Source organism: Schistocerca cancellata, chromosome 3 (assembly GCF_023864275.1).
Source record: "Schistocerca cancellata isolate TAMUIC-IGC-003103 chromosome 3, iqSchCanc2.1, whole genome shotgun sequence".
In the NCBI taxonomy this organism is placed as follows: Eukaryota; Metazoa; Arthropoda; class Insecta; order Orthoptera; family Acrididae; genus Schistocerca; species Schistocerca cancellata.
The window spans coordinates 565,945,543-565,969,957 of NC_064628.1; the positions used below are offsets into that span (position 1 = coordinate 565,945,543).

The window sequence follows — 24,415 nt, forward strand, 5'->3', positions numbered from 1 at the left end:
TGGCTAGGAGGATTACCAAATAAAAACTCTAGCACTACCTAAAAGATAACTAAATAGAGCACTGAAATGCCACGGGGACCAAACTCCGAAACACAAGAATATGTACATAGTAACAGTGACTAAAGTTAAATATGCCTATGTACTAAAACACTGCAGATATTAGCGAACATTAACATAATCTCGCATTTCAGACATCCATAAAATTAATGGACTATAGTCTACTCTATCTCTCCGTCAGACAGTACAGGGTTATTTAAAATTTTTACAACGTGCTTATCCAAACAGTGACCTACGCCGTCCTTGGGAAAACAATGGTTTGCAGAAGATCCACAGCAAAAAATTTTTCTTCTTTTTGTTTCTATTCTTTACGCGTGCCTTAAGTAAGTCAGCATGGCGTAACACACACGCAAGGCAATTTCCGATCACAAACTCAAAGCATAGAAACGTTGCCACACAGTTATTAATAGCTCCCGCAAAACTGGGAGACTGACCCCGCCAGGCGACGACCGTTGCACTAACTAGATGAAAAATCTTACTTTCAGTGACGACAGCACCTTCTGGAGGTTATTGGCAGCCGCTGACGGACTTCATAGCTTCCCCAGCCCATGACCGGAAACCAAACTTTGTTCACAGTTTTAAGGCCTCTTCTGTCTTCACGCCCCGGGTTTTTGGGCCCATCCAGACTTAGCATAGAGGGACCGAGCGTCCCGCTGCAGAACGGTCGTCCAGGGCCCAACACTCGCCTCAGCTGCCTCGTCCGCCCTCGGCACGGTACACAGCGCCTCCTCCCATCGGGCGCGCTAGCAGCATGCTCGCGGAGGCTCCGCAACGCCCTCTAGAAAAGGGCGGAAACTCGAAACAGCAGTAAATAAAGGCAAAAACAGGAACCGTGGCAAACGACACTGTTCACTATTATCTCAAAAAAGTTAAAATTATTGGTAGTGTGGTGTAGTTTTTTTCTGAATTTTTCAGTTACTTCAACAGATGAGTGCGGAGCCGAATGACCAAATCAAATTGTAGCTTCTAGGATGTCCTGCTACGTATTATTGCTCAGACATTAAGGACGTAGATACACCTTATGATTTCGTTGAGTTCTCTATTTTGCCACCATCGTTTAGGGTATCATGCAAGGTTCTACTCTGTGGCACAAACTAAATCACCGAAGCCTTTGTTCCTTTTGCAGATCTAATAACTTAGTTGTGTAGAATAATTGATCGTTAATTGGATATAACGTTCTTACAGGTGGTGACGGATCTCGCCAAGCCAATGTTGCTGTACGAGCCTCAGAGGGACTGGACCTACTTACACTGGGCCATCCATTCCAGAAACGTCCAGGTAATTTAAGCATCTGATCCGTACTGTGGGAAAAGTTACTAGCACTGTTTTTATGAATGCCAGAGTTAACTGTGGAAAGTAGCGTAGCTGTGAGCAACAGTTTGTCAAGAAGGGCCCATTATTTCTTGTACAGTAACTACTCTGAATTTTGAAACATCTATATTCACATGATTACTCGGCACTTCACAAGTACGTTCCTGGCAGAGGTTTCATCGAATCACTTACAAGCTATTTCTCTATCGTTACACTCTCGGACAGCTTGCGGGAAAAACGAATAATTCAGTTTCTCAGTGCCGGCTTTGATTACTCTTTGTATTATAATTATCATCCCTACCTATGTACGTGGGCGCTAACGAAATACTTTCACACACTGAACATAAAGTTGCTGATTGATATTTCATGATAAGAATAAAGGGACGTTTCTGGTAAGACGGAGTCAGTTGTCGAGCAGCCGCACGTGCAGCAGTATTGACACAGACTAGTTACGCCGCGTTATTTTAGGAGGAGAAGGAGTTTGCGCCTTACGGTGTATAAAGCTATTGACAATATTGCAATTACTACGAAGAGCGGAGTAGGTGAGCAAGTTATTCTTCATGGTCCTTCAGTGTTTTGTTGATGCGTACTGGATTTTACACTTACTAGTGCTGATGCTAGTGTGCATGGTAATGGTTGAATTACTGTGGCTCTAGTACGTGGTGGTAAACTGGAGACTGTATCATGGCTGGAGACTTAACAGCTGAGAAGTTACTGCATATCGAACATTTCAGGTAAGTGAGGTGTATAACAGAGATCCTGGTTCATCTTACTGTAAGTCTACAATGCCGTAGGTTCTTAGGACAAGCAATCGTCGTAAAGTAAATGAATCAGAGTCTGTGTCAGTACGGCTTAAGGGTGCACTGAATTGTGCAAAGATTAAAGTTGTCGGTGGTGCCACGCATTACTGTAGAAACTGAATCAAAGCACCTGTCCTTCCTTTATTCTCCACTTTACCACCACGTACTAGAGCCACCAACCATTACCATGTGCACTAGCATCAGCATTATTAAGTGTAAAATTCGTAGTAGTAGCTATATTATCCTCCTCAGAGGGGGGGACAATGCCAGTGGGGGGAGCTGTGCTCCAGTCTTTGATTATATAAATATAAAAATTCATTTGCTGCCACTTGCTTCGATATATATCTTCGATATGCTAGTGTACTATGTGCGGCGTTCTAGGTACTCTACGTTGCCCAGTGGAAAGAAAATCCCTTTGCTTTAATAATCGCCACTCAAATTCGCGTATCATAACCGTCGAATTCTCTCGGCTATGTGGTTAAGGTCCCACACCACACAGCAGTTCTCCAGAAGATGGCGAACAAGAGTAGTGTAAGCAGTCTCTGTAGTAGACCTGTTACATTTTCTAAGTATTCTGCAAATAAATCTCAGTCTTTGGTTTGCTTTCCCCACAGCTTTATCTATGTGATCGTACAATTTAATTTATCCGTAAGTGTAGTCCTTAAGAGTGTAGTTGAATATACAGGCCCCAGATTTGTGTGTTTTATCTTGTAACTGAAATTTAGTGGATTCCTTTTAGTAATCATGTGGATGACTTCACACGTTCTATTATTTAGAGTTAGTTGCCACTTTTCGCACCAACAGATATCTTGCCTACATTGTTTTACAAGTTGTTTTGATCAGCTGTTACTTTATTAGACGACAAATGACAGCGTCATTTGCTAACAATCTAAGAGGTTGATCAGATTGTCCCCTAAACCGTTTATGTGGATCAGGAACAACAGAGGGCCTAAAACACCTCCTTGGAAAACACCAGATATTACTTCTGTTTTACGCCATGACTTTCCGTCAATTACTACGAAATGCGACTTTCTGACAGCAAGTGACGAATGCAGTAGCATAGCCGGGACGATGCTTCATAGACATGCAACTTGAAATCGCATTTGAGGAACGTTGTCAAAAGCCTTCTGGAATGGTTCGGTTGAATCCAAACGCATAGGGTGTGTAGATAAAGGTACTAACAAAACATGACACCGTTGGACGACGCCTTGCACATCGACCCTCTCATGGCATGAAATGCGGGTGCTACTCCAAGATCACAGAGTAAGACGACGCCACGGGAAATGGAAACGTGGAAGATGTTTTCCAGTATGTTTTGTGGACATCAAATGGCTCAGTATCAACATGCAGTTCTATTCAGACTGTGAAGAAGTTTCAATGCCATATTTGTGGATTATTAACGAGTATCACTGGAACTCTTGAGCAGAATCTGAAACACGCCAGATATCTTTTTAATTTTGTCGTTTTTTGGTTACGCTTTGCTTCTTGTGTCGAAGCACAGTCAGTCAAGCAAGAAAAGAAGCAATTAACTAATTAATTAATCTTATGGCAAAAATTCGCTATTTTCCCTCTCGGAATATACGTCCAAGTGTGTCTTTCAAACTGATAATGTTTATAAGAACTAGTTTTTGATTGTTCTCTACTAGACCTATTCATAAATACAGCTTTTGTAAAAATTGGTCAAGGTATTAATTTCTAAAGTCTGTATTGTTCACAAAATATTTGACGTACAATAACCTGGGAACTTTACATCGTACCGAGGGCGCGTCTAAAACCTCGCATTCATTTTCTCATTTTTTTGCGGACTGGATTCTCAGTATCTTAATGGGTTAACTTTTTTATTGAGTTATATTCAGCATTTTTGCTGGTCCCTCTGGGCATTCATGCCAAACTACCCCACCGTTCTTTGATCCCAACGGCCAAATTCCGACTAAGTGTTTTCAGAGCATCCTGAACGCCTGCTAGTCGCCAGGAATTTTCATACTTCCAGAACGACCCAATAGGAGTGTGTCAAAGAGTGCCGTCATCGAGCGGTGAAACTTCAGAGCTGGTGCCGGTGTGGGCAGCTCAGCACGGTTTCCAGGTGTCACATTTGCGCCCTCTTTTACTGTCAAACACGCGCTTACGCGGCTACGTCTCTCATTCAGCCCTCAAGAAACCGTGCATGCACTGCCGCGTCTGCGCTCTTAGTTTCTGGGCACCTTTTTGGGGGCTGTACCGTCACGTGCTCATACATTCTCTTTCTAATTTTTTGTTGCTTTCGGCCTGATTTTGCTTGTAGCCTAGCTGTGCAGCAACGCAAACGCTCGCATGTGCCCCTCTAGGATTCAAAATATTGAGAACTGGGACTGCAGTGACCCTACGGAGGTTTGGAGGTGCCGCTCTTCTAGTGACCAGTACAGTGATAGCTTTCCCACCGGGGCGCTGTGCGTCAGAAGAGTTGTCAAGTGCTACGGGAATCCGTCGGATGTGAAGATGGTTCCAGCAAGAGTAATGGCTTGCATGTAAATTCTTTATTACTCCAACAAACTACAGCAATTACAGGCACACACCTTTGTCCCTTTGTCCAGCGGTGTGACTCTGCGTGACTCATCGCGTTGAAGTTCCACAGGCGTCGTCGGGCGTCGAACTTCCTAGTGACGTGAAGCAGGTTCGCAACTACAGCGTTTACTGCGATCCCAGTACTGCCAGTGCCTTGGATGGTCGGCATATCTCGGCAGTGCTGCGTCAGATGTGGTGACCTAAATGATTTTACGCTGCCGGCGGGGCGGTTGCATCCCGCCCAGATGAAGAGGGTTTGAGGCGCTGGCAAGTGCCCAGTGCCCCAGTAACTAGGGGGAGTCCATACAAAGACAGACTTGGGCAGGAAGAACGGCGGCTTCGGGCTGGCAACCAACTGCCTAGCCAGGCAGTTAGTTTTCATACAAGAGAAAGCCGGTCTTGTTGCAGCTGTGGCGGCACAGGGGCCGTGTCAAGCAGCGTCACAATATCTCGAAATGGTGCTTATTTCCCCAGAAAACGACGGAGCTGCTGGCCTGGCGAAAGTGCTGGTCTTTCAGAAATCTGGAAGAGTTCCGATTTCGGCATCGGACGTAGGCTTATGCACGCATCACTACACTCCCATATTCAAGAAATAATTTGGCCCATCCATTTCTTGGGCAGCTGAAGTCTGACTGCAACAAAGGAGCTGTTTCTTCATTTCATGTTTTACAAAACAGTAGTTTGAAGCACAATTTGAAACTTAGTTCCCGTATGTCTGTGCAGTCCGTTCCCTATTGATATTTGCACTGTTGTCACAGTTCCACCTTCTTCGGCTCAGACATTGACACATAATCTGTAATATCAAGTCTCTCTGTACTTCATATAGTTGTCAGATGCTGGTTCCGTAAACTACGCAAAATTTATGTGGTAGAGACAGTAATATCTACATGTACATAGACACTTCGCAGGCCAACATACGGTGCGAGGCGGAGGGTACCCTGTAACACTACTAGTCATTTCCTTTCCTGTTCCACTCGTAAATAGAACGGGGGAAAACGACTGCCGACATGCCTCCAAATGAGACCTAATTTCTCGTATCTTATCTTAGTTGTACTTACGCGCAATGTATGTTGGCAATAGGAGAATCGTTCGGCAGTCTGCTTCATGCCGGTTTTCTAAATTTTCTCAACAGAGTTTCTCGAAAAGGACGTCGCCTTCAGTCCAGGGATTCCCATTTGAGTCCTCGAAGCATCTCCGCAAGACTTACGTGTTGTTCGGAAAACCCGGAAATAAATTTCGTAGCTCGCCTCTGAATTGCTTCGATGTCTTCATTCAATCTCACTTTGTACGGATCCCAGACACTCGAGCATTACTCAAGAACAGGTCCCACTAGCGTCCTATATGCGGTCTCTTTACAGGTGATCCACCCTTTCCTTTCTCCCAGTAAACCAAAGTTGACAATTCGCCCTCCCTACCATTGTTCTCACATGCTCGTTTCATGTCGTATCGTTTTGCAACGTTACGACCATATATTGTGTCAAGCTGGACACAACTAATACTGTACCTGAATATTTCAGGTTTGTTCTTCCTGCTCATCCGCATTGACGTACATTTTTCCACATTTAGGGCTATCAGCCATTCATCGCACCAACCGGAACTTTTATCTAAGTCATCTTGTATCTTCCTTCATTCAACTTCGCCACCTTTTTCTACAACAGGGCATCACTAGCAAACAGCAGATTCCTGCCCTCACTGCCCGTCAGTTCATGTATTTACCATATTTAGAGAACAGCGGCGGCTCTGCACACTTCCGTGGGACAGTCCTGACGATACCCTTGTCTCCGATGAACACTCGCCGCCGATGACAACATAATGGGTTCTATTACTTAAGAAGTCGTCGAACCACTCGTATGTGTGAGTACCCACTGTGTACGCTCCTATCACATATCTATAAACTTATTTCCTATGCTCGTACCTTTATGAACAGCTTGCAATGGGACACCGTGTCAAATGCTTTCCGGATATCTAGACGTATGGAATCTCCCTATAACACTTCATCAATAATTCACAGTAAATCATCTGTAAAATGGCAAGCTAAGCTTCCCCAGAGCAATGCCTTCTAAAACCATGCTGATTCGTTGACATAAGGTTCTCAGTTTCAAGAATGTATACGTGATATATGTCACTACATTTGACTCTTATCACATCATTCACGCTCACCTCACTGATTCGTGCACAATTATCTAAGCTGTCCCACTGAGAGTCAAGGGGAAGTTACTTCATAAAACACTTACAGTCCACGACGTTCATTTGTACCACTGAGATATCCTGTCGCATTACGAAAATATGTACCCGTTCTTCCTTGCGTGCTATTGCACTTAACCACAGAAAGTATAATAGTCCTGAATGAGATTTTCACTCTGCAGCGGAGTGTGCGCTGATAGGAAACTTCCTGGCAGATTAAAACTGTGTGCCCGACAGAGACTCGAACTCGGGACCTTTGCCTTTCGCGGGCAAGTGCTCTACCAACTGAGCTACCGAAGCACGACTCACGCCCGGTACTCACAGCTTTACTTCTGCCAGTACCTCGTCTCCTACCTTCCAAACTTTACAGAAGCTCTCCTGCGAACCTTGCAGAACTAGCACTCCTGAAAGAAAGGATATTGCGGAGACATGGCTTAGCCACAGCCTGGGGGATGTTTCCAGAATGAGATTTTCACTCCGCAGCGGAGTGTGCGCTGATATGAAACTTCCTGGCAGATTAAAATTGTGTGCCCGACCGAGACTCGAACTCGGGACCTTTGCCTTTCGCGGGCAAGTGCTCTACCAACTGAGCTACCGAAGCACGACTCACGCCCGGTACTCACAGCTTTACTTCTGCCAGTACCTCGTCTCCTACCTTCCAAACTTTACAGAAGCTCTCCTGCGAACCTTGCAGAACTAGCACTCCTGAAAGAAAGGATATTGCGGAGACATGGCTTAGCCACAGCCTGGGGGATGTTTCCAGAATGAGATTTTCACTCTGCAGCGGAGTGTGCGCTGATATGAAACTTCCTGGCAGATTAAAACTGTGTGCCCGACCGAGACTCGAACTCGGGACCTTTGCCTTTCGCGGGCAAGTGCTCTACCAACTGAGCTACCGAAGCACGACTCACGCCCGGTACTCACAGCTTTACTTCTGCCAGTACCTCGTCTCCTACCTTCCAAACTTTACAGAAGCTCTCCTGCGAACCTTGCAGAACTAGCACTCCTGAAAGAAAGGATATTGCGGAGACATGGCTTAGCCACAGCCTGGGGGATGTTTCCAGAATGAGATTTTCACTCTGCAGCGGAGTGTGCGCTGATATGAAACTTCCTGGCAGATTAAAACTGTGTGCCCGACCGAGACTCGAACTCGGGACCTTTGCCTTTCGCGGGCAAGTGCTCTACCAACTGAGCTACCGAAGCACGACTCACGCCCGGTACTCACAGCTTTACTTCTGCCAGTACCTCGTCTCCTACCTTCCAAACTTTACAGAAGCTCTCCTGCGAACCTTGCAGAACTAGCACTCCTGAAAGAAAGGATATTGCGGAGACATGGCTTAGCCACAGCCTGGGGGATGTTTCCAGAATGAGATTTTCACTCTGCAGCGGAGTGTGCGCTGATATGAAACTTCCTGGCAGATTAAAACTGTGTGCCCGACCGAACTCGAACTCGGGACCTTTGCCTTTCGCGGGCAAGTGCTCTACCAACTGAGCTACCGAAGCACGACTCACGCCCGGTACTCACAGCTTTACTTCTGCCAGTACCTCGTCTCCTACCTTCCAAACTTTACAGAAGCTCTCCTGCGAACCTTGCAGAACTAGCACTCCTGAAAGAAAGGATATTGCGGAGACATGGCTTAGCCACAGCCTGGGGGATGTTTCCAGAATGAGATTTTCACTCTGCAGCGGAGTGTGCGCTGATATGAAACTTCCTGGCAGATTAAAACTGTGTGCCCGACCGAGACTCGAACTCGGGACCTTTGCCTTTCGCGGGCAAGTGCTCTACCAACTGAGCTACCGAAGCACGACTCACGCCCGGTACTCACAGCTTTACTTCTGCCAGTACCTCGTCTCCTACCTTCCAAACTTTACAGAAGCTCTCCTGCGAAACTTGCAGAACTAGCACTCCTGAAAGAAAGGATATTGCGGAGACATGGCTTAGCCACAGCCTGGGGGATGTTTCCAGAATGAGATTTTCACTCTGCAGCGGAGTGTGCGCTGATATGAAACTTCCTGGCAGATTAAAACTGTGTGCCCGACCGAGACTCGAACTCGGGACCTTTGCCTTTCGCGGGCAAGTGCTCTACCAACTGAGCTACCGAAGCACGACTCACGCCCGGTACTCACAGCTTTACTTCTGCCAGTACCTCGTCTCCTACCTTCCAAACTTTACAGAAGCTCTCCTGCGAACCTTGCAGAACTAGCACTCCTGAAAGAAAGGATATTGCGGAGACATGGCTTAGCCACAGCCTGGGGGATGTTTCCAGAATGAGATTTTCACTCTGCAGCGGAGTGTGCGCTGATATGAAACTTCCTGGCAGATTAAAACTGTGTGCCCGACCGAGACTCGAACTCGGGTCCTTTGCCTTTCGCGGGCAAGTGCTCTACCAACTGAGCTACCGAAGCACGACTCACGCCCGGTACTCACAGCTTTACTTCTGCCAGTACCTCGTCTCCTACCTTCCAAACTTTACAGAAGCTCTCCTGCGAACCTTGCAGAACTAGCACTCCTGAAAGAAAGGATATTGCGGAGACATGGCTTAGCCACAGCCTGGGGGATGTTTCCAGAATGAGATTTTCACTCTGCAGCGGAGTGTGCGCTGATATGAAACTTCCTGGCAGAATAAAACTGTGTGCCCGACCGAGACTCGAACTCGGGACCTTTGCCTTTCGCGGGCAAGTGATCTACCAACTGAGCTACCGAAGCACAACTCACGCCCGGTACTCACAGCTTTACTTCTGCCAGTACCTCGTCTCCTACCTTCCAAACTTTACAGAAGCTCTCCTGCGAACCTTGCAGAACTAGCACTCCTGAAAGAAAGGATATTGCGGAGACATGGCTTAGCCACAGCCTGGGGGATGTTTCCAGAATGAGATTTTCACTCTGCAGCGGAGTGTGCGCTGATATGAAACTTCCTGGCAGATTAAAACTGTGTGCCCGACCGAACTCGAACTCGGGACCTTTGCCTTTCGCGGGCAAGTGCTCTACCAACTGAGCTACCGAAGCACGACTCACGGCCGGTACTCACAGCTTTACTTCTGCCAGTACCTCGTCTCCTACCTTCCAAACTTTACAGAAGCTCTCCTGCGAACCTTGCAGAACTAGCACTCCTGAAAGAAAGGATATTGCGGAGACATGGCTTAGCCACAGCCTGGGGGATGTTTCCAGAATGAGATTTTCACTCTGCAGCGGAGTGTGCGCTGATATGAAACTTCCTGGCAGATTAAAACTGTGTGCCCGACCGAGACTCGAACTCGGGACCTTTGCCTTTCGCGGGCAAGTGCTCTACCAACTGAGCTACCGAAGCACGACTCACGCCCGGTACTCACAGCTTTACTTCTGCCAGTACCTCGTCTCCTACCTTCCAAACTTTACAGAAGCTCTCCTGCGAACCTTGCAGAACTAGCACTCCTGAAAGAAAGGATATTGCGGAGACATGGCTTAGCCACAGCCTGGGGGATGTTTCCAGAATGAGATTTTCACTCTGCAGCGGAGTGTGCGCTGATATGAAGTCGTGAGTCGTGCCTCGGTAGCTCAGTTGGTAGAGCACTTGCCCGCGAAAGGCAAAGGTCCCGAGTTCGAGTCTCGGTCGGGCACACAGTTTTAATCTGCCAGGAAGTTTCATATCAGCGCACACTCCGCTGCAGAGTGAAAATCTCATTCTGGAAACATCCCCCAGGCTGTGGCTAAGCCATGTCTCCGCAATATCCTTTCTTTCAGGAGTGCTAGTTCTGCAAGGTTCGCAGGAGAGCTTCTGTAAAGTTTGGAAGGTAGGAGACGAGGTACTGGCAGAAGTAAAGCTGTGAGTACCGGGCGTGAGTCGTGCTTCGGTAGCTCAGTTGGTAGAGCACTTGCCCGCGAAAGGCAAAGGTCCCGAGTTCGAGTCTCGGTCGGGCACACAGTTTTAATCTGCCAGGAAGTTTCATATCAGCGCACACTCCGCTGCAGAGTGAAAATCTCATTCTGGAAACATCCCCCAGGCTGTGGCTAAGCCATGTCTCCGCAATATCCTTTCTTTCAGGAGTGCTAGTTCTGCAAGGTTCGCAGGAGAGCTTCTGTAAAGTTTGGAAGGTAGGAGACGAGGTACTGGCAGAAGTAAAGCTGTGAGTACCGGGCGTGAGTCGTGCTTCGGTAGCTCAGTTGGTAGAGCTCTTGCCCGCGAAAGGCAAAGGTCCCGAGTTCGAGTCTCGGTCGGGCGCACAGTTTTAATCTGCCAGGAAGTTTCATATCAGCGCACACTCCGCTGCAGAGTAAAAATCTCATTCTGGAAACATCCCCCAGGCTGTGGCTAAGCCATGTCTCCGCAATATCCTTTCTTTCAGGAGTGCTAGTTCTGCAAGGTTCGCAGGAGAGCTTCTGTAAAGTTTGGAAGGTAGGAGACGAGGTACTGGCAGAAGTAAAGCTGTGAGTACCGGGCGTGAGTCGTGCTTCTGTAGCTCAGTTGGTAGAGCACTTGCCCGCGAAAGGCAAAGGTCCCGAGTTCGAGTCTCGGTCGGGCACACAGTTTTAATCTGCCAGGAAGTTTCATACCAGCGCACACTCCGCTGCAGAGTGAAAATCTCATTCTGGAAACATCCCCCAGGCTGTGGCTAAGCCATGTCTCCGCAATATCCTTTCTTTCAGAAGTGCTAGTTCTGCAAGGTTCGCAGGAGAGCTTCTGTAAAGTTTGGAAGGTAGGAGACGAGGTACTGGCAGAAGTAAAGCTGTGAGTACCGGGCGTGAGTCGTGCTTCGGTAGCTCAGTTGGTAGAGCACTTGCCCGCGAAAGGCAAAGGTCCCGAGTTCGAGTCTCGGTCGGGCACACAGTTTTAATCTGCCAGGAAGTTTCATATCAGCGCACACTCCGCTGCGGAGTGAAAATCTCATTCTGGAAACATCCCCCAGGCTGTGGCTAAGCCATGTCTCCGCAATATCCTTTCTTTCAGGAGTGCTAGTTCTGCAAGGTTCGCAGGAGAGCTTCTGTAAAGTTTGGAAGGTAGGAGACGAGGTACTGGCAGAAGTAAAGCTGTGAGTACCGGGCGTGAGTCGTGCTTCGGTAGCTCAGTTGGTAGAGCACTTGCCCGCGAAAGGCAAAGGTCCCGAGTTCGAGTCTCGGTCAGGCACACAGTTTTAATCTGTCAGGAAGTTTCATATCAGCGCACACTCCGCTGCAGAGTGAAAATCTAATTCTGGAAACATCCCCCAGGCTGTGGCTAAGCCATGTCTCCGCAATATCCTTTCTTTTAGGAGTGCTAGTTCTGCAAGGTTCGCAGGAGAGCTTCTGTAAAATTTGGAAGGTAGGAGACGAGGTACTGGCAGAAGTAAAGCTGTGAGTACCGGGCGTGAGTCGTGCTTCGGTAGCTCAGTTGGTAGAGCACTTGCCCGCGAAAGGCAAAGGTCCCGAGTTCGAGTCTCGGTCGGGCACACAGTTTTAATCTGCCAGGAAGTTTCATATCAGCGCACACTCCGCTGCAGAGTGAAAATCTCATTCTGGAAACATCCCCCAGGCTGTGGCTAAGCCATGTCTCCGCAATATCCTTTCTTTCAGGAGTGCTAGTTCTGCAAGGTTCGCAGGAGGGCTTCTGTAAAGTTTGGAAGGTATTAGACGAGGTACTGGCAGAAGTAAAGCTGTGAGTACCGGCCGTGAGTCGTGCTTCGGTAGCTCAGTTGGTAGAGCACTTGCCCGCGAAAGGCAAAGGTCCCGAGTTCGAGTCTCGGTCGGGCACACAGTTTTAATCTGCCAGGAAGATTTATAATAGTCCTGTAACAGGGTACTTTTTGTTTGCGAAACGGAGGTGGACTCTTTTTGTCTTGTGCGTATATTGAGAGTATGTTGTATCCAAGTTTTTCACCTCCAAATCCCTCGAGACAATTTTTTTGGCCAAAAAACAACGAAAGTTTGGCACTTTTTTCAGGTTTTCGCCTATTTCTCGGGAACTGTGCACCCTATTGAGAATTTACCCGTAAAAAAATGATACAACATGAAATTTTGCTTCGAATGATTTACTCAAAAGTTGGAATCGGTGCAACCGTTTGGCCGCAATCAGTTGTCAAAGTTTGTTCATTTTTAGAAACTTGTCTGTAAAGTCAACCCCAATGGCTGTAACTAAAAAACGGCTGTCGCAAATGAAAAACGTCAATTTATCAATTTAGTAGAGCACGAAATTTCATGTTACAAAATCATATACTTTTTCAGTTTTACACTCTTTTAAACGTCTGTATATCTTGAAAGCCGAATTATTTCCATTTTTTTGTTTTTCTCGTAAGTCAAAGTTATTCAATGAAATGAAATTCTAATGGAAAGACGTAAATCTGTCCCACATTCAGATGTAGAGATATCTGTAGTCTCCATCGATTGACATGTCCTAAAACAGTCGAGACCGCCATCCCGTCCGTTCCTTTGATATTGTTTCCATTGGTAGCTACACTCAGTCTTTCTTTGTTGTCTGAGAGACGCGGTAGCAAAACTATGTAAGCGGAGCAGACAAGGACGAGGAATCACGATGGCCAAGATATGAGCTGCAAATTGGAAAATCCATTGAGATAACCGACTTTGACAAAGGGCAGATTATTATTAAGCACAGCCTGCGAGAGAGTATCTCGAAACCGGCGAAGCTGTTCGAATTTTCCAGTGCTACTGTCGTGAGCGTCTACTGAAAGAGGTAGAAGTCCAGGTGAAACTATCACCTGCCATTGAAACTATCACCTGGCCCTATATGATTGAGCAGTGCCGACACTTCGGAGATCGTGGGGTTTGGAGACTTGTCTGCTCTGTACAGCAGGACAGGTGGTGACGTGCGGCATCTCTGCCAAAAGAACTCAGTGCTGGTGCACGCAAAAGTGTTTTTGAGCACACCGATCGTTGTAGATTGTTGAAATCTGAGCTCTGCAGCAGACCACTCCTACATGTTCACATGTAGACCCAACGACGTTGTCATTTACGACTGCAGTGAGCACGGTATCATTGGGATTCGATCATCGATCAATGGAAACGTGTCAACTGTCTGGGTAAATCACTTTTCTGCTACACCAGATCCATGGTCGTCTCCTCAAACGCCGTCATCGAGGTGAACGGCTGGTAGAAACACGAAGCGCGCCACGGACGCAGGCTGGTGGGAGCAGCAGTATGCTGTGCTCAGACGTTTTACTGCGCTTGCGTGGGCCTGTGGTAGTAAGCGAAGACATGCTGACAAATGCAAAACATCTGCATTTCTTCATGCTTGATGTCTCCATGACGGCGATTTCATCTTCCAGCAGTATAACTGGCCGTGCCTCTGAACTAGACTCGTACTGCATTGGTTAGAGAGCATTCTAGTGAACTCATGTTGATGTGTCGGCGACCAAATTCGCCCGATGTAAATCCCGTGGAACCCATTTAGGTCGCTATCGGGCGCCATCACTGCGTAAGCAAGTCAGAGGCCCATTATTTGTGCGAAATACGAGAGTTGTTCAAAAAGTAATTTCCGATCGGTCGCGAAATGGAAACCACAGTGAAAACCAGAAACGTTTTATTTGTAATAGTTAGGTACACCTTCCACCTGCTTCTCTACATAGTCGCCTCTCCAACTTCGAGTTTTTTCGTAGTGTTGTACCAACTTTCCAATATCCTCGTCATAGAAAGCAGCCACCTGTGCTTTCGGCCAGTTATCTGCACTGGTCTGCTGGTCGTCTATGGAAAAAATTTTGTCTTCATAGCCAGCGGTACTTGTGAGCAGAGATGCGAGTCACGGGGAGCAAATTACGGACTGTATTGGGGGTGATGAAACACTTCTCATCGGAAACGCTGCAGGAGCCTCTTCATTGCCCCTGGAGTGAGGCCGTCCTACTTGGCGGGAGAAGCTATTGCCTACGCATCTGTACGTGCTCCTGTTCATTCAAAACTGAAAAGAGCGATGCGACACGATCGAAAGCATGCTAGAGACACTGCCCAACACATCTGTGCAAAGCTTTACCGGATTTTCCCAGTGGTTTCCATTTCGCGACCGATCGGAACTTACTTTCTAGACAACCCTCGTCCTTGTCCTGTACTCACACATCTAAGGCGACATACCTCCGTAACCTACCAACAACCTGACGGATTCCTGGTTCGCAGATTCAGTTATGTATTTCGTTCCAAAGACGGACAAACTAGCTATGCTCACCTGCTCTAGGTTTGGCACATCAAAGATAAGTTTTGAGCCATCTCTATGATATATGAGAAGGAGGAAGAGAAGATTAGTGTTTAACGTCCCTTCGACAACGAGGTCATTAGAGACGAAGCACAAGCTCGGATTAGGGAAGGATGGGGAGTGGAATAACTCGTGCCCTTTCAAATGAACCTTCCCGGCATCTGCCTGAAGTGATTTATGGAAATTACGGAAACTAAATCGGGATGGCTGGACGTGGGTTTGAACCGTCGTCCTCCCGAATGCGAATCCAGTGTGCTAACCATTGCGCAAGCTGGCTCAGTATATGAAATATGAAATCTGTTTCAGAAATCACTGCACATCCCGAATCAAAGTTACATTCGATAGCTACCCACGTGATGCTTCGCAAAGGGTAACAAGGTCATCATTTAAAGCTCCCCCTTTCTTTATCAGGTATCATTTTCGATGAAGACACAAACGCTGCAGTTGCACAGGAGACGTTTCTGGCAAATGAGAGCAACAAGAAGCGCTTTATTGTGACGCTCATTCGGAAATTTGAAGATGGAGGTATTCAAGTGCTAAAGGCAGCAGAAGATGCGGGTTCATTACTTATGGAAACAGTCCTTCCCCAAGTTGCTGAGTCTGACAGAGTGACAATCGTGATCGAGAACATTGACGGCTCCAAACGGGTAGACAAAACAACTACAGCAAATTGGACTTTCATAAACAGGGAAGAGGGAAACAGCAGGAGTGTGGTACTCCAGTAATTATTTCAACTTCGGTCCTACATTGCCCTTTTATGCCAAGGCTTCACAGGATGTGATCCTACATCATCCTTTTTTTGGCCAAGGAAAAGGAAACACCTCAAAGTGCTGTCTCTCGAGATGTAATAGCACAGGCAGGAGAACAGCTGATGGGAATTCCAGCTACGCTACTTCGGACAAGCTCAAGTACGAGCTTTATATGAAGTCTGCCCCGATAAAATCTTCAAGACTTGAAAGGCTACTGCCATCATCGGACTCAGTAAGCTGGAATTTATTGAGATCCTATCATCAAGTGCAATCTTGGCACGAGGAGAAAATTGATACACGCCCGTTGGACTGGACGAAAAACTTAGGCTTGTTTCCTGTGATGATAACGAAAGATGCGGCACCACGCACGCTACTGGAGACGGTTTCATGTGCCTGCAAAACAGGATGCACAGCAGTATGTGGATGTAGCAAACATGGACGTAACTGCCCCTCCACGTGAAAACACTGTTGTGGCTTATCTGGCGAGAACGCCCCAGAAATTGAGCTCGAAGAGGATGAGGAAGATATCGAAAAATATGTTCCAGGACGAGGAAGCTGATAAACGTGTCGCAATGGATCCTGAAGATGGGATGCTGGACCGGGACCTGCCACAGCCTCTCAAACGGCCTCGATAGAACTGAGATTTTGTAACATGTCAATCTCTTATATGAACATTGTCCTTCTTAATATCGTCATGCCCTTTCATTTGTTCATTTGCACAAATTTTTATATTACTCATACGTAAATATGTATTGGCAATTAAAATGTACATGGTGAAGTGTCGGGCCAACGTATAATTCCACCTTTTACGCAACGACACAAACTCAGCACAATCAGCTGTAGGGTGGCAGGACTGGACCAAAGTAACATATCAGGCAATCACCATCGACAGTTGCACCGAACGTTTTATTTGGTACCTGTAAACAAGAGAACTTGGCAAATAAGACCATCACATGTTTAAAACTACAACACATCTTAAAAAATTACCATTCAGGTGAAAATAAATTACTTCAATTTCATTCATAAAAAAGCGGCTTCGGACCAATGAGTTAAATTTTATATGCTCTAGATTGTAATCAAAGTGTAGGACAATTTACTAAAATTCAACTAATGTACGCTCTCATAACGACAGTGATTGTTATTGCCAAAATAATTCAGAGTTCAGGCAACAATCAGATACCATGGCACACAACAGGTTACTTAAACGGTGGGCACCATATAATTTAGCATATAAAACATAAAATTTCATGTGAGCAAACAAGCTCGTGAGATCCAACAACTACGCTCAGAAAACGGACGCCCGCCCGCTCAGCTGTTTCCAATACAGGCTCGACAAGGCCCCCTGCCGGGAGCAGCAACGGTCACGAACGGGCACGAGAAAATCCCAGAACTAGTCGGTATCTACAACAGATTGACATTTGCCTTAAATAACTAGAAACAGAATAACTCATTACAACACATCATCAGTAAAGGAAATTAATTACAATATCGATCTACTGTCATTGAAGGAATTCTAGTACCACCATCAACAGAATCCGTTTAGGCTATTAAACACTGGCCTCTCAATAACTGGTTAGAATTTAGGAAACTACTGATTTCAAAATTATACACGTGTCTCTCAGACACACTATTAGTTCAAACAGAACGTAACGGTAATGTTATTACAATTCAAAGATAAATATATTCATGGAAATATTTTATGTACATATATATCAACAGTAATTGGACATCTCAAGTCCTTGGTGTGATAATATACAATAACAAGGCGATACTTAAACATGGGCTAGCAAACTGCTTTCAATGGTGGTTAAACCTTAACAGTAGGGATCTACAACGGAATGTCTCAGCACCGTAGGCCCTCGTAAATGTTAAGGATCACACAACTTACACCTTAAAACATTACGTATTAAAACAATTAAAATCAATACATTGAAGGCCAGACTCAGTACGAGTAGCGACGGCCACCCAAGAAGATACATCAACCGCCCAGAACCCAGTAGTGGATTCCGATCACAATTTACAGTACAAGCAATGCCCTTACACTCTTGCTGGTTTGACGAAGCCAGCCGCCGCAGATACTGATGCCAGGAGACATGAAGTAAGCGGGAAAAAACACCAACGGCTTCCCAGTAACGTCTCTTTCCACGCCGACGATATTTGCCACTGCTGCGTCACCAGGGTTACAGCCCCTTTTAGACGTGTCCTGCTTGATGTATGACACTGGTCCTTAGCTGTCCGCCATAGTTCCCAAAACGCCGTTACTGCTCGGCGTTCAAAAGCAAAATCAGCCCCTCTTTCACAGCTTTTCCTACCGCTCCCGATCGGCCCGGTAGGTGGTGCCAGCGCGCGCTCTGTGAACACCGCAGGGAAGATGACTCATTCCGACGGCGGGAATATCGCTGATCGAGCAACACGACTCACTAGGTTTTCATTTTAGCAACGCACTCTTACAAATTAAGGCACGGATAAAAATAAATTAAAATGAATTAAAACAACATATACAGAAAAAAACATATGTGCTTATTAAAACGACATATATAGAGAAAAACGTATGTGGTCATTAGACAGCGCCGGCCGGAGTGGCCGAAGGGTTCTAGGCGCTACGGTCCGGAACCGCGCGACCGCTACGGTCGCAGGTTCGAATCCTGCCTTGGGCATGGATGTGTGTGATGTCCTTAGGTTTGTTAAGCTTAAGTAGTTCTAAGTTCTAGGGGACAGATGACTTCAGAAGTCAAGTCCCATAGTGGTCAGAGCCATTTTATTTTATTTTTTCATTAGACAGGCTTCATCCCACTGGAAATTTCATTTCATTGTATAACTCTGACTTACGGAGAACCAACAAAATGGAATTACTTTGGCTTTCAAGTTATATGAATGCTCAATAGTGCCTAAAACTGAAAAACTAGATGCTTTTGTAGCATGAAATTTCATGTTCTATAACGTTGGAGCCGACGTTTTTGCCAGTATGGTAAAAATGAACGAACTCCCTCAACTGAGTGCGACCAAACAGCTGGACCGGGTTTCATATTTAAGATGCTCATTAGACGCCAAATTTAATATTTTTTCATTCTGGCAATGGTAAAATTTTCAGTAGGGAGTATAGTATCCGAGTAATAGGCGAAAACATGGAAAAAGTCCCAAAATTTCGTGGCTTTTGGCAACAAAAATTTGTCCCGAGGATTTTGGAGGTCAACCTGGATTCAACATACTCTAAACTATATGCACAACATAAAATAATAAAGGCTTCCACTTCATTTTATGCGAGAAGATGGCCATTTTTGATACGCCTTTACCGGACTATAAATCGATAACCTAGTTATCCCATTTCACAAAATAATAAACCTGTTGCAAGAATAAATTAAGTATTATAAGGTTCTACTGGACACAATTCATACTGGACAAATTCATAAAAAAAACTTAAATCCCACATACAGTTAAATAATCTTGACATCACGTATACACTCACTCTAAACAAATTTCTGTTTTCATCTCACATCACTCAGCAGCAATAATTTCTCTACGTTCCCCGTTCTGAATATCATCTATTAACCAAATACACATGATTACTAAAGCCACTAAAGTTTGCGAAGGGACAAAGGTGCCAAAGATCCCCTGCACTTGACCAATCTTTACCGTGTCGGATAATAACCAGACGAAACGTCTAAATGCATCAATGGAAGAAAAATATACCGGTCTATCTTCGACCTAGGCTATAAACGGACAAAATCTTAGAAAGGCTTTCTCTAATAACTCGGAGGTCAAATATTCTATCTCTCTATTCTGGGATGGTTTACTGAGGGCACACAAATAACTGGATACACTTTAATGAATTTACTTACCCATGCCTATCTCTATGAACTGGAGCCGGTTTTCTCAGGTTTCTTATTCACTCCTAGACGCCTCGCTACAGGTGATGCATAGAGATATCGGAGCAGGTACAAAACCAATTTCTTGCGAACCACTAAGTTGGATTCATTACGCCCAGAACATACTACTTTCTCTCTTAAAACGTTATTCCGTATTAAGATGCAAAGTTCCTTTGAGCATGCATGCATCTTCGAAGGAACAGGCACTGCGACGACTGCAGCCGTCATGAAATATGTGAAATGTATTGGCAGTTGCGAATATGGACAACCCTCAGACGACAGTGAAAATTTGTGCCGGACTGGGACTCGAATCCGGATTTCCCGCTTATCGCGGTCGCCTTACCATTAGGCTATCCGAGCACGACATAGGCAAGAACCAAACTTCCATGTCGTCAACCACGTGTCTACAACATGTGTTAATAGATCTGCTATATATATTCCCTTACAGAGTACAGACTTTAATTAAAGTCCCTAGCGCATTGCCGGTGGCTAAGTATGTTATTGCAGTGCCTGTGTTGTTCAGAAGTGTAGTTAAGTCTCCGAAAGAAAATTACGTACTTCTCAACGACACAAGCACTACAATATTGCACGTATCGTACGTAAATATCGTATAGTCAACTCAGGTTAGTTTGTGTATGTGTATTTGCTTCTTTTCTTTTTGCCTGAATAAAATCAGTTTTTTTTCTGTAGTTGATGATAATTTTAGGACATAGCATGTACCTTAAGGAGAGGATTCTGATGAGTGAACGGTTTTTAAGGCTTACATGCGTGCTTTCTGAAGACGTACTCATGTAGTTATGCAGCAGCAAATGGATGGGCCGCCACGAAGGGGGAAGAACACATTTAGAGAATATGTTCGTCTAATTGGATACTTAACTGTAGAAAGATATTAAGTGCCAAATTCATGAAAATGTGATAAGTGGTTTGAAAGGTGCAGAAGACCGAGCAGGATTACGTATGAAAAGTGCTACGTCCACTGAGAATTACAGGTGGTTACACTTGCCACCAATATATAGCAATTGTGCTAAGTTGCCTGCTGATTTCATACCAACGATGCAATGTGCCCTTCATTTGTGTTTGTTTCACTTTGCTGCCGTGATAAGTGTATGCATAGACTTCCATTCTGTCCTTTTTTGTGAATCATTGTCCTTCAACTTATAAGGTATGTATATAAACATTGCATAATATTACGCTAATATACAGTCGTAAAACACAGTCACATAAATGAAATATTATATACCTACATGTTATATACTACAGGTTGGATCCCTAGAAGCGTTTTTTTGTACAAGTGCGTTTCCGTGTCCTATCGTTGTACTTTTCACCGTATATCTGCGTTGTTTACCTGCCTTTTCGGAGTTGGTATTTCATAGTTTTTACCCCAGATTAGCTGGGAAGTTTTTGTGTGCATAGTCCTCTCGTGCTGGGCCCCTAGCTACATCAGGCAGACCCATGTCTATCATGGTGAAGTCCGTGGAGCAACCTTCGCGGCTCTCCGCCAGTTTCACCGCCGCACCTCGTGGTGAATCGCGTAGGAGACGCAGCTCGCCCCTGCTTCCAATCGCGCCTGATGCTCCGCCCACCTCGCTGTGGGCGAAGTACCGCTTGCATCGAGCCAACCGCCACAAATCGCCAGTGGATACCACCTTCACTGAAACAGATCACCGTGATCACAGTGACGACTGTCCACCGTCCCGTGTCAGGGACTGTTCTTCCGTGTCATCGTCGTCCAACGACACACCTGACCGCTTAGTAATTGATCTCGTAGTGAGGCAGCGAACGCCTCACCTGTGTCTGACCACCACCCGGCTGTATCTATGATTGCACCTCTTCCTACGTTGTCCCGCCACAGTGGTGAGACTTCTGTGCACCCTCAGCGAGTCGGAAAGTCCTTCAGCCGTCGCTCCAGACCCTTCTCCACCCACGCGGCCGTGGTGACAGCGGGTCAAGCTCCGATACCTCCCTCCCGGCGGACGCCGCACCGAATGGTCCTGTGGATGAAGAAATGACTCCTGCTCCCAAACCTCCTTATCAAGAGACTCCATCAAGCCCTCTGAAGAAAGATACCTCCAATTGTGGTGTATAATGACACTAATTATACAAAACTGAACACTGAGCTCCAGTGGCTCATCTTCAGCCAATTGCGGGCTGTTTACCAAGAAGATCAAGTGAAATACCTGCTTGACAGTAGGGACGACTATCTTACCATTCTGGAATTTGTGAAATGAAGGGCGATGCCTTATTTAATCCACCAGACGTCGGGAAATCGTCGAATCAAAATCGTCATCAAGGATTTGCCACCAGAGTTTAGGGCAGAGGAGGTCAAGGAGGAACTGCTTTGGCTCAATTTCGAGGACCCTTTGCTTCACCAGTATAGCAAGAGAGGTCCTGAGACCCAGGCTTTCACCCACTGCCTTACCTATCTCGTCTCCCTTTCCAGGAGGGAGACCCTATAGGAGATTTACCAACTCTGAAACCTTCTGTACATGAAGGTCCTGACTTTGTCGTATGAGGGCCGAAATGGGCCCATTATCTGTCGCAAATGCCAACGTATACGACATACTTCGAATTACTGCTGGCTACTGTTCTGGTGTGTTAAGTGTGCCGGCCCACATTTAGTGGCCGGCCGAAGTGGCCGTGCGGTTAAAGGCTCTGCAGTCTGGAACCGCAAGACCGCTACGGTCGCAGGTTCGAATCCTGCCTCGGGCATGGATGTTTGTGATGTCCTTAGGTTAGTTAGGTTTAACTAGTTCTAAGTTCTAGGGGACTAATGACCTCAGCAGTTGAGTCCCATAGTGCTCAGAGCCATTTGAACCATTTGAACCCACATTTAGTGGAGAACTGCACGCTCCCTGCCTTAAAGAAACCTACACACGCCAGGTGTTTGGGCACGACCCATGATCCTCACCACAAGGCATCCTAGAGGGGGTGCCCTGTCTACTACAAGGCACTGAAATCTTCATGTACTCCGAAAAGGAAACCAAGAACAAGTAGACCTCTCCCACCACAATGGGACATGACCAACTTTCCTGTTTTGCAGGGCCAGCCTGGTGCACCTCCCTCAGCAGCTGCTGTGGTACCAGCCACTCAGGCCACAGACGTTTCTGCCCAGACTCCCATGACATCCGTTGCTGCTGCATCCCGGTCTCCCCCTCATTGCCCATATTCCATCATGGCTTCCACTGCTCACCAACTATAGGAGCCAGCTGCAGCCCCCTCTAGTCGACATGCAGCTATTTCCCAGCCCTCTGCCCCTACCCCCGCTCTTCCTACTACTACTCCAGCCCATGCCCACCACAGGGCAAGCAGCCCACCTGGGACCCTTCCCCAGTAGCAAAGACTGATACGTCCTTTTGGGAGAACATGTACGAAATCAAATCCTCCAGCTCGTCTACTTTTTCATAAAACACCACATCTGGTCGGTTATTCGTGACACTGCCTACAATAACCGTTGGTCGGAGGACGTGCTCTCCAAAGTTATTGCCTTAGTGGAAAGGCTTAGTCAAATATTGTTATAATGGCGATTCGACCACCATGTCCCCACCAGCCCCCTTGGGACATTGTCATCTACATATTTAATGCTAATGTCATCAAACAGATGGAGCTGAACGCCTTCCTCTATGACTATCATGCAGATATTTTACTGGTCACACACACCTCAGGTTGGTGGAAGATATCTGCCTTCAGAACATGGTGTGTTACTGCTCTGGCAGCCTCGACCGCTGTGGTTGTTCATCAATAAAGCTCTTGTCCGTACCCAAGAGATTCTTCAGCCACTTGAACACATAGAGACCACAGCAGGTACCATCTCCACACACCTTGATGCCATTAACTTTGCAGTAGCGTATTTGAGCCAAAACAAGCCACTGCTTGAAGGGGACCTTCACACATCAACGGCCTTCAACAGGCTCATTGCTGGGGCATATCTCAATGTCAAGCACCTGGCTTGGCATTCTTGGGTCTCTAACTCCAAAGGCCGACTCCTCCTTGACCTGGAGGACACTTTAGCGCTGTCGGTCTATGGCCCCTCTGAACCTACCCATATATTCTGCATTCATACGTTACCCATATACCAGTTCGTTCCAACTGCCAGCTAGACGTTCTGGATGTGCCCATATTCAAAAACATCGCCGCTCAGTTTTTACAGGAAGTTCTGCACATACTAGCCTCCGACCATGACTGCTAACGCCACCAATGCAGCTCTTTTATTTGATGTTCGTTCCACTATGACCCTCACCGATTGGGGCCAGTTCGCCAGGGTACTTAATAACACCACTCGGGATAACCTCAACATGGCAATACTGGCCAATACTGCCAAAATACAAAAAGCAGTGAAGCTCTCCACCTCGACTGTGCCTCGGCCTTTAACCCCCCTGAACGACTTGCCACCCCTGTTACGGGAGCTGAAGATGCAAAAGAACTGCTACCACCGGCGGTGGAAGCAGTTTCGCGATCCTCAGGACAAACTCCAAATGAGGCGCCTACAGCGCGAATTCGGCCCCTCAGCTCGCAGACTGGAGGTCCGAATAATAGGACAGGATGTCCGCTTTCCTCCTACACCATAAGTCTGACTGGGCTGTCATTCGCGCCCTGTGACATTCTATGTTGGCGACAACCCATCTTTTTGGCATGGCAGTGAGCTTGTCGTATGATACCCTCCAAATTGTGGAAACGCTGGCGGGCGCTTTCGAGGCCCAACACCACCCCCTTGTCCAAGACCTTTCAACGGAAAAACTAAAGGACGAACTCGATGTCCCGAC

General features: G+C 46.4%; 1 protein-coding gene and 2 non-coding genes across 3 annotated transcripts in view; all 3 read left to right on the top strand.

The window, feature by feature from the left end:
• Nucleotides 1-24,415, top strand: part of LOC126176432 (ankyrin-3-like) — a 201,088-nt gene that overhangs the window by 30,910 nt on the left and 145,763 nt on the right. Inside the window, exon 3 of the mRNA XM_049923589.1 lies at nucleotides 1,243-1,335. Within this exon, the coding sequence (XP_049779546.1) occupies nucleotides 1,243-1,335 (93 nt within the window). The remainder of the gene's footprint in view (nucleotides 1-1,242; nucleotides 1,336-24,415) is intronic.
• Nucleotides 10,418-10,492, top strand: Trnas-cga (transfer RNA serine (anticodon CGA)). Its single transcript has one exon. It is a non-coding gene; the product is annotated as a tRNA-Ser (tRNA).
• Nucleotides 11,020-11,094, top strand: Trnas-cga (transfer RNA serine (anticodon CGA)). Its single transcript has one exon. It is a non-coding gene; the product is annotated as a tRNA-Ser (tRNA).